Source organism: Eretmochelys imbricata, chromosome 2 (assembly GCF_965152235.1).
Source record: "Eretmochelys imbricata isolate rEreImb1 chromosome 2, rEreImb1.hap1, whole genome shotgun sequence".
NCBI lineage: Eukaryota > Metazoa > Chordata > Testudines > Cheloniidae > Eretmochelys > Eretmochelys imbricata.
In genome coordinates this window covers 207,104,379-207,115,851 of record NC_135573.1, presented here as the reverse complement: position 1 = coordinate 207,115,851, position 11,473 = coordinate 207,104,379, and the positions used below count along the sequence as shown (strand labels likewise).

Here is an 11,473-nt window from a genome sequence, read left to right as displayed (position 1 = left end):
GTTTGTCAGGGGGTGGAAATGGATGGCAGGAGAGAGATCACTTGATCATTACCTGTTCTGTTCACTCCCTCTGGGGCACCTGGCATTGGCCACTTTCGGCAGACAGGATACTGGGCTGGATGGACCTTTGGTCTGACTCAGTATGGCTGTTCTTATGTGGCAGCCATCTTTTCCCACCCATTTTGAATTAGGTCTCGGAATTGCAAGACTGCCAGTGAACAACTCAGTAACCTCTGCCTCACAGGCTGTCTGCTCTCTTCCTTTTTCAGTATGACCTTATCAGATCTCGCTACAAAGCAGCATTAGGCCATGTCAATTCTTGGATGGGAGACTGCCAAAGAACACCTAGTTACTGCTGGAAGATTGGAAGACTGATGGTGATTCTGTACAATAGTTTTTCTTCTATCCCAAAGAGTCCTAGAAATGGGTGGGTATTGCCCTGCTGGAGGTGCTGTCTTGCAATGAGAGTTGTAAAACTAAGATCCTATTATTTGTGGCTATTAAAATTCTCATGTCTTTCACAAGAGTGGGAGCATTTCTATGAGCTGTACTTGGCCATAGTGGTAATTTTATTCTGTCAACGTAAATCCTCACCTCCACAGCAACTGAATATGGAATTCTTTTTCATCTTCTGAAAGATGACCTCTATATTATGCTGTAAAATTGTTCATTGCCTATCACATGCCACTCAGTGGTTGCTTTTCAGTGGTGAGGGAAGGAGCCTCATGTTACAGTCTGTAAAGCACTTCAGGACACTCTGGGAGCAAAGAACCAATACACGGATTAGTTAAAAGCAGAAAAAAGAAGAGATTAACTGTGAGTAGCATTTGAAACTATCTGGCTCTTCATCTACAAGTAGCTCGCTTTCAGACTCTGCCTTGTTGTACTTGGTTCTCTCCACTCTTAGCCACCAGAGGCAGATGCTGCCTTCTTGATTATTAAATCTTCCTTTATTGTGAAACTTTCTCTTCCCAGAAGGCTGGGATCAGTGCTAACTTTTTAATAAAGGAAGATGACATCTCACATTTCAGAGTGAACCAGTGTTTTCCATCTGGTTTATAGTGTCTCTCTCAGTTGCTGAGGTTCTTCCTGTGCCTGCTGTTGGACCAGAGCCCTGGCATTTTCTGTGGACTCCCTTACAGCTGTTTGACTAGGAAGATGACCTCTGACTGCAGAAACAGTGTCTAATCCACTAGATCCTGCTCAAATAATCTCTCTAAATAAAGTCGTTTTATAGTTTTAGTTAATCATTATGGGGCAGATAGTTCTGCATGTCAGGGCAAAAGAGTAGAAGAGGCGTAAAGTGCCTCTTCCCCCCTGCACAAAACCACTGGTTCCTGTGAGCAGGGGGAAGCAGCCCTCCCGCACCACACAGATGGGAAGAGAGTGATCAGGGCCCTGACTCCACCCCTTTCCCCTGCTGCTATCACCATCACTACGCCTGGCAGCAGCCTGCTGCTGTTTACTCACAACCACAGAATTAGAGGGACTCCCACCTCACAAGCTTGATCCAGGGGAAGTGCAGCAAAGTGCTGCCCCTGGGTCTGGCCTGGATCACAAACTGATGAGCTAGCCCACAATCTGAAGTATTCAGAGTAGCAGCCGTGTTAGTCGGTATCCGCAAAAAGAACAGGAGGACTTGTGGCACCTTAGAGACTAACACATTTATTTGAGCATAAGCTTTCGTGGGCTAAAGCCCACTTCATCAGATGCATCTAGTGGAAAATACAGTAGGAAGATATCTGAAGTATGTTAGTGTGAGCAGCAAGGGATTCAGCCCAAGGAGGATGAGGATGGAGAAAGTAGCTCTAAAATGGGTGCTGAAGATGTGGCAGAGCTTTCTTAGCTCCAAACCAACTTGCTGATGTATTTTGCTAAATGGGGAGGCACCTAAACACATGCACATGTGGTTGCCTGAATGAATCAGGTCTTTGAGGAACATGGAGTTTACAAACCATGCCAAATGAATGTCTTAAAGATGTGTTCCAATTGACATTTCTATCCTGATAGCCCATAATACATATCATACATAATACAGTGTTACATACAAACATCTTTCTAGAAGACTTTCCTATATCATCATGCTCTGTCACAACTTTACATACTCTGAATGGTTCCTTAAACTTGACTTAAGAAACTATTCCAACCTAAAAATGGGAAGAGGGTAAAATCCAACACCACTTTATTTTATAACCATTCTGTATATTCTAATCCATGCCTAATGGACTGTTACTCCTTTTCCCTTTTATAGCTGAAGTTCTTGCAGTGTTCCTACAACCAGCTGGAGGAAAAATGTCTGAGTGGCTTTTCCAGTTGTCTGTGTAGGTTAGTGGTGTTCAACGATCAGGCACTTGGATATCTTTTCTTGTGTATGAACTCCGACATAGCTCAGCTGCAGTACCTGGTTAACTTGGTAGAGATCAGGCTCCCGTCCCTCATTGGTTTCTTCTTCAGTCCCTTTGCTTGTGGAACAAAATTGAGTTTCTATCTCGTGGCTATGTAGGATCCTGTGTGTGTCTGATTATCTAGTCAAAGGAAAAGAAGAGCTCATAGAAACAACAGCACCTCCCAAAGACAGAAGCCTGTCTGGCCGCAAATTCAGCCCAGGACATTTTGAAAATGATATGGCTTTTTTTTTTTTTTTTTTGACTTGGTGTTCTCAGGGCCTGATCCAAAAGCCACTGAATTCAATAGGAGTCTTTCCACTGACTTCAATGGGCTTTGGATCAGGTCATAAGGGAATTAAACTTTATACCCCGCCTAATGGAAATACAACCTAGATGGAGCTACTATAATATGGATAAAAAGGAGGACTTGTGGCACCTTAGAGACTAACAAATTTATTAGAGCATAAGCTTTCGTGAGCAACAGCTCACTTCACGAAAGCTGATGCTCTATTAAATTTGTTAGTCTCTAAGCGCCACAAGTCCTCCTTTTCCTTTTGCGGATACAGACTAACACGGCTGCTACTCTGAAACCTATAATATGGATGTTATGTTTAGGTTGCAGAACAAAACTGAACACGGGTTATGTATTTGGCTTTGAACACAGAGGGTGGGATTTTCTTTCATTAAGTGTTCAGGTTTGGCCTACCTCTGGTTCCCTTAAAGTCAACAGAAGTTTTATAATTGCCTTTAAGGCCAATACTGAGCACTTTTATAAATCTCATCCTTAAACTGAGTTGACATCTCAGGAGCATACACTGCTGTATATGTACTTAGTGGTAAAGGAAGTAAATCCCACCCACATGCAGGTAAAATTTGTGAGCCTGAAGCAAGTAATGCAAAGTGAAATAATTTTGTACATGAAGTCACACTAGAGGTGGTACAGTTATGTCTGGGTGCTACAGCTATAGAAGACATTTATATTACCCTTATTTCTCTGACTAAATTCAGATGACAGCCCCATTTCATTTCTTCATTCAGTTTGGAGGCCAGATGGCATTAGAATCATTTACTTCACCTTGTTGTGCTTAATTACTACAATCAACACACTATTTTCCAAATTAATCATAACAAAGTAATTTCATTAGTAACACAGCAGGCTGTTGAATTATTAGCATCATAACAGTTTGCAAACAATTAAACTTTATTTGAACCTTAAAAATTTGCAGAGTGGAACATTACTGTAAGATCTAATGGCAATATAGTACAACTTCAGCACAGAGCAAATAATCAAATAAAAATGCTTTATAAAATATGACTTACAATCACCTTTGGAAAAAAATTAGCTGTCTTACTATTCACAGAACAGCAAATGAAATCTAAGTCAACAACAAAAACACAGCAATTAAGCATATTTTCTAACACCCAATTTTGTTTAAGTTATATTAATGGGAACTTTCTCATCCAAAAAAGGTTATGGTATTTGCAAAGATTTAAAGTAAGCATTTTTTCTGTTTTACATTGTTGGTTTATTCCAAGAAATTTCAGGTCAGGGTTTTGGGTCAGAGTTATGGGTCTCTGTTTCAAAATATCCTAGTTTTTGAATATTTATGTAGTTTGTTTGCTAACCTCTCACATTGTACGAAGTGAGAAAAAACAAAGGATCTAGGAACTATGGACAAAAGATGCTTTATTTCTATTTGTGCCACCAGCATCAGGAAAAGCAGCTCAAAGAGCCTTTTATTCATCATTTGGCTAAGGACTCCCTCTCCTGGATTAACAGGAAAAGAGAAAGAAGCCCTCCAAATGGTTTAAGTTGCAAATCATGTGCCTGTGCATAAAACACACATTGGTGGGGGGAAGGGCTTCCAACCAGTTCAACATGCTATGAAAATCTGCTGCCATCTACTGACAAACCATTGCAAAATCTTCTCTTTTTATATTACGATACCAAAATATAACAGTGGTGCCCACTAGTGCTGCTGTAGTTCAGGGTTTGTCAGCACAAGACCACTAATTTCAGGGGGTTTAACTCAGCTGTAAAAATCTGCTGTGGGTTTAATCTTGGCATATAAAAGTATCTCTTTTTTTTTTTAAAAAAAAAATCAAATTTAGTATAACTCAGATGATTTTCCTTTTGTTAATTCAATTTTACAGGTGACTTGTGTGTACACTGTGTATTTGACAAAAGAGAGTTGTTACAAAAAGAAAAGCAGTTGTGGTGAATTTCTGAATTGTATAATAGGAGGACTTTTCAGCATGTGGATTTATTGTGCAGTCATGTTAATGAGATAAAAGCTCTTGCAATATTGACAGTTCACATTGTATATACAATCCAGAAGTACACTTGAGAAAATAAAGATCTAAATTTACAATCTATAATTTTAATGCTTCACAGATTATCTGGTTTGGATGACCATTTCGTAACAATATAGGTTTATAAAATAACCATAAAACCTTGCCCTATTTTCCTCCTCCTAGTAGTCTTGTGTAACAAAAGGTAAACTAAAGTAACGTTAGTGGTCTAAAGCACACACAGACAAAAACTACCTTTTAACTCATCCTGTTTTCAGGGCGAGCCTGATGCATAAACAGCACAAACAGCTTACTGAGGACCTGCATAGGCTCAGCAACTCGCAGACTGGCTTTACCTGCCTTTTTGGCAGCTTGAGGTCTCACAAATCACAAGGCTAACCTTGGTTGTTTCCAACTCTGCTGGAGACTCTAGATAGTTGGTGATCTTCCATACTAGAATACCCAGCACTTAAGTAGTACAGGGGATTTTAAGTATTGACTCCGAATTGTCCTGCTTTTGTGTGTGTAAATGAAATGTTTGCTTGGTGTGTGTGTTTTTGGTGTGTTTAATGACTTCAGATTCTGGATTTGATACTGTCAAGACTGCCAATAACCTGCATTCACATAAGCTGTTTTATATACTTCAGCGGCACTACTTATGCAAGCAAGGATCATTTACGTAAGTAAGGTTTGCAGAATTGACCCAATGACAGCATCCAACTTCAACAATATCACAACAGGTATATAGACTCTTTCACTGACAAAGAATCATCCACAAATGTTTTTTTTTAATACATGTATTGTCAACCCAGAATATAATCATTTTCAATTCTATATCTGTTTTAGTCTCATGACCACATTTCTCACGATGCAAGTCTGACAATAAAGATAATATGGTGTAAATCAATATAGTTCTACTGACTTTAATGGAGCTGATTTACATGAATTGAGGATCTGGTCTTATATATTATTTTGTGACTATACATCTTATTCTATATAAAAAATACTAAAATTATATGAAGAAATAAACCATGCAGAAATGTAAAATGTTTCTTTAGAAGCATGTTAGTTTTAAAACTTGCATTATTGCACAGGAATTTACCTGTTTTTTATATGGAATTATACATTGCAATCCCATTAAAGTGAATTTATCAAAAGGCTAATGCTATTAAAATCCACATGAGGAGAATGATAATTTGATACTGTCAAGGTGTTGCTAAATATTTAAAATTTACATAGAAAAAAATCTGATACCATTTAAACAGAACATATCTATAACTACAAAGTGCACTTAATGTTTCAGCAAAACAGCAACAGGTACAGCTGTGCTGCTTGTGCATCAAATGTTAACTAACATCTTCTACTGAGTGTCACAGTACTTTAGGTATACAACAAAGGATTGAACAGAGCACTTTTCCCAAAAAGATTAATGATAAAGTAGTACAGAAATGGAGAAAAATTAAAAAATGTTTTATGTTTAATATATTTGGTGTGGTGGTCTGATTACACCTATCAAACAACAAGTTCACACAGTTGAATCTTCGCATTTTGGAAATCAGGTCTGAAAGGTGCAGCTGTACGTCACTCTTGATTGTAATTGCAGAATTCTCCTGATTAGGAAGAATGACATTTACAGTACACGGTTAGCCAAAAAGCCAACAAACCCCAAATATCTATCCTTTCCATATATTTCTAACTGTACACACATACACACACACACTATTAAGCAGCCAACCTAACTAAAAAGCTTGCAAACTTGATTCTATGAAAGGACAAAGAAAAGGAAGCTAGTTATGGAATACATCTTATTCCGAGCACAATAGTTATTTTTCATTTCATATACAAACCCAGCAGAGCTTCTTTAATTGAACTTTAATATAAAGATTGTGGCAAAATATATTTGTCAACAGAACTCCTGAAAAGGTTCCAGGAAAGAAATACTTATGAAACAGAGAACAAGGGAACATATAAACCATCACAGAAGATTGGATTAAAATGTACTTACCCAGGGCTCTCAAATATCATACATCTCCATTATGTAGGCTCTAGGCACCAAGCCAATGGTTCCCTTCATTTCTCCTACCCACCAGCCAAATCTATCGTAGTCCTAATTGAAAACAATATGCAATATTAACCTTTAGTCTGATATATATGCAATAGACTTTGTATGAAACTCCTTATGGATGTTTCCTCTTATATACAGTTATAAGAGCTTGAAATGAAAATTCAAAACATTAGATCCTTTTGTTTGAGGCATTCAAAATGCATGGTTAGGCAAAGTAATACATTAAATTTTAAAAGGACCAGCATATTTATTAGTGTTCTGAAAAAATTACCAATGTTTCTCTGCAACAGGTAAAAACCACACTTGATCTCCTCTTTCTCCAATGCTCTTCACCCCAAAACCTATATAAAATCCTATTGTTTGTCACAAATATCCAACAGTGGAATACTGAAGTATGGAAATTGACTGGAATTCTTTCAGTACCACAAGACTGAACTTAAAGGAACTTGCAATCAAATTATTTCAAATAATGTTTTGCTCAAATATGAAAGGAAGGCCATCATACATCTGATGCATATTCTCTTTTTATGGACAAAGTATACCATTGCTTTAGCCTTGCAGAAAATCCTACCACAGTTCTCATATGTCTGATGGATGACTAATGTATTTTTGTTTGAAATTTGTTAAGGCTTATTGAGATAAATATGAAACAAAATGAATTATAATAGTTTAAAGAGAGAATATTTTCCAAAAAGCAATACCGAGTTAGAGTATTGTGGGATCCAAATTGGATTTTTTTCCTATGAGGTAAATATTTTAAGATCAATTTTAACACGAGTTCAATAAATTGTAACTGCTGAAATTGCGCACGCACACACACAGAATTACACATGAGGCATTATTAAGACAGAGACCCTGTTCAAAATGGATTGATTAGTAAGATAATTACGGTGGAACAAACATGGAAAATATAAAATACACAGAGATATATAATAAGCAACATTTGCTTCCTGCTATAGTGCTCTTTTGAAAAGAAAGGCTGTAGGATTTCTGAACTGATGGTTCTGTTGAGATACCATGAGCTACAATTTTGCCTGTAGCTAGAATGTTTTATGACATAGCAGCCAAGTGGAGGCCAGAAGTTTAAGGGTTAGCAGATTTTTATTAGAACCTCAATTATATCAACTTGCGGCTAACATACACGGCCTATTCTGGAGTTCTCTAAAGGTCCTGTAAAGTGCTTGGGGCTCTCAACTCTAATTGTGGCTAACGGAATAGGGCCCCAAACATGACCAATCACCCCACTCCTCCTACCCTTTAATTATCCCCTTTATTTATTTGGGTTGTGTGTGCAGGTAGATCCTATTCCCAGATTAAACAGATTCCCTTCTCCTCTCCTCCAAGATAAATAGAATACTGGTCATTTGAAAGTCCTATCCTCTGATACACAGAGTATTAAAATGAATAAGAGGTTAAAATAATCCAAGACAGACATGACATTTGTTTAAACTGGAGAACACATGACTGGGAGAAATTAGGGAAGGAATTCCATCTCTTTTTCCATTCTGCGGTAAGGGATTGTGGGGAGCTACCTGGTCTATAAACGCCTAGGGCAATCTGAATGAGGCTGCCAGTCAGAGAATTATCCCCTGCGGCATTTTACGGAGAATTGGAGGAATTGTTATGAAGCACACATTACAGTCAAAACCCTTAAAGGTTAAGCAAGTGTTCTCACATCAATGGCACAAATGTTCCAGCTCAGCTTGTTTGTTTAATACATTTTATATTTTTCTGCATATATATGTGTGTGTGTGTATATATATATATATATCACTATGCTGCTTAAGTATACAAACTATCTCTAGACTGAAAAGTGGTAATTGCTCAAGATGCCAGCACTCACCTATGCTAAAGGATTTTCACCCATAAATCTTTCTAATGAAAAAGCAACAACATACTTTAAGCCGTTCCGTGTAACTCATGAAGTGAGCCCAAGAAAGATTGATTAAGCAAGTTTTACTAGACATCACCAAAAACAAACAATACATGAGATCAGGGAAGAGGCTTAGTTAAGTGGTCATTAAACCACTTATAACAAATGGCACAGAAAAAGGTTGTGGCTAAATTATTGCTTGAAAATGTTTCACTTAAAGACACTGTGTGAACTTTGATACCACATGAACTTTTAAAAAGCTATTCAGATGGCTCAATTTAAATTACAAACATGTTGCTTTTTGAAAACTTTCCATTTCTTGCTATTTAGTAATATGCCATTTAATGCTCTTGTGTGAAGCTAAGTGATAAGATGAAATGGATGGTGATGTAACAGTCTAGTAAGCTAATTTATGGATTCATTGCAGCCATTAGACCATATAGACAAGACTGCAACACAGAAGCTTTTACTTTATCATTACTATTCTTTGCATGAGCCTCTAGAGCAACATGAATCCCAATTAAACCATCTGCAGTCCATAGAAGTTGGAATAAAAATATAATAAAGTTTCCTGGTTACCAAGAATATAATAATTTCAGCTCAGGTTTCAGATCATCACTACGTAGAAGTCTGTCTTTAATGAATTAATGAATGTTAATGAATGTACATCTCTCTCTAAATACTGCCAAAGCTCACTTTCCTGCACACCCATGTACAAAATCTAATTTGAGATATTGTTTCTCCTATTGTTATCAATGATAAATTACTTACAGTGACAAAATAATGCAATTGATTCAGTGTTGTCTTGAGGTCCCATATGTCTGTTATTGCTGTATAAGACAGGCATGGAATAAAATAAAGACTAAAATCCACATTTGTGGGAAACAGAGAATAGTTTAAAAATGCAGAGGAAACTGAATCCGGTTAGAATAGATAATATGTACTCTTAAAAGTTAAGAAGCATGGTATCCCGCAAGTAGCAAGTAGGACCTCAGGTCTGAGAAAGCTTACCATCTGGTATCCCTCACTGCATTCAGCTCCTACCATCAACGCTAACAGAGGCAAGTGACTATACTTCAGAAGGACTGATAAAATAATGAAGAGTCCTTTAATCTACAGGAAACCATTCTAGTCAATTTATAAGAAATATTGTGTCCCTTTGTAGGACGTGTAATTATTTTCTATTAATCATGTGCTATAAAGCTATATTATGTAGTTATTCTGTTATCACTAGCAAGAGGCCTGCAGTCAGCTCCTGACAATGTTAGGTAATTACTAACACAAAGCTTCTTTCTCCTTACGTAGAAATGCTATCAAGATCCAGAGTTGCTGTGATGCTTACTGTATGAAAATAACACTCCGAAGAAATTCAATAACTGCAAAATGAATTGCTTCACAAGGCACATAGTATGCGTGGGGCGGGGGAGGTGGGGGGAGAGAAGGGGAAAAATCCTTTCCAAATAAAACAAGAAGGTAACCGTAAGGAACAGTTAAACGTTTTCTAAACTGCTCTTATATTTTCATTGTTCATTCTGATATACAGTGGGTGATGGTTTTTGTTTTTTACAGATGTTGATTAAGCAACAAAGTGATTGCATCCCGTTGAAAGAAAGAAGGAAAGAAAGCTGCTAATTTAAAATTAAAACTATTTTTGCCTACACATTCATTCTCTATGTAGTGTATAAAGGTAACAACAAAACAAAGATCCTGATCCTACAAACGCCTATGCTCTTAATTGTGTATGCTGTGTACAGATGCCCCTGCCTACTGCTCCCTACCCCCAACATCAATGTGTAAAGACAAGCATGTGCTTAAGACTTTAAGGGATCTAGGCCTACAAGGTTATTGCAGTTTGGTAGAGCACATTCAATGGAAACACGCTAGCCACTTTCATGTATATTTTTCTCCAATTATTTTTTAGTGTATGGAACATTCCCATAAAAAGAGATGTTTGAAATGCAACATTTTTGCAGGAAGTTCTCTTACTCCGCCTCTAAGGGCCAGATCCTGTGCAGACCTGAGAGTCTCCTAAGAGATGCTTAGTACTCTCTCAACTTCTATAGACTTCAACAAGGGATGAGGGCATTTGGCACCTCATGTGACTGTACCTGTTTTGTTTAATACGGAAATAAAGTGTCAATTTTTAACAATGAGGTTAATTAACAGTTGGAACAATTTACCAAGCATCATGGTGGATTCTCCATCACTAGCAATTTTTAAATCAAGATTGGATGTTTTTCTAAAAGAGATGCCCTAGGAATCATTTTGGGGAAGTTCTCTGGCTGTGTTACAAAGGAGGTCAGACTAGAAAGATCACAATAGTCCCTGCCGGCCCTGGAATCTATGAATACTTGTAGTGTGTCTTCTCTTCTGAAGTGAAGATTTCTGAAAATCATCCTTGTATTTCAATACATGGAAAACAACAATGAACGTGTGGATTACAAATGATTCTGTTTTCCATACTACTAATAAAACTAACTTCTTAACAATTACAGATTTTAAACTTTAAATTGAGACGAAGAATTTATTTTTAACCGGGCTATGGTTAAATAAGTAGCCCCCATTAACAGACTGTAGAGGAGTTGGAGGTAGGGAGGACATTTTTAAAGAATGTCTTAGCGGCTAATTTTGGCAAGATAATATTTAAAACCACCTCTAATTTGCCCAGGAGATTCAGACTATCTGGAAAATTTTAGAACTTTCTTTGGTGTAATTGCTGAATGATATGTGATTGACTGGAGAGCATTTTTGGCAGAAAGCGACAAATGCTTTAGATAACTGAATGAGACTTCTTCACATATAGCAGAGTTGTTTTAAGGCAGAAAAAATAGGTTTTTTTTAAGGAATATAAACCTC

The 11,473-nt window shown here is 37.3% G+C and overlaps 1 protein-coding gene across 1 annotated transcript in view; it reads right to left on the bottom strand.

The window, feature by feature from the left end:
• Positions 1 to 3,564: 3,564 nt before the first annotated feature.
• The window catches only part of SKAP2 (src kinase associated phosphoprotein 2), a 150,419-nt gene continuing 142,510 nt past the window's right edge, over positions 3,565 to 11,473 (bottom strand). Inside the window, exons 12-13 of the mRNA XM_077811346.1 lie at positions 6,685 to 6,786; positions 3,565 to 6,289 (exon numbers count right to left, since the gene is read on the bottom strand). Coding sequence (XP_077667472.1) covers positions 6,694 to 6,786 — 93 coding nt within the window. The 3' untranslated portion in view covers positions 3,565 to 6,289; positions 6,685 to 6,693. The remainder of the gene's footprint in view (positions 6,290 to 6,684; positions 6,787 to 11,473) is intronic.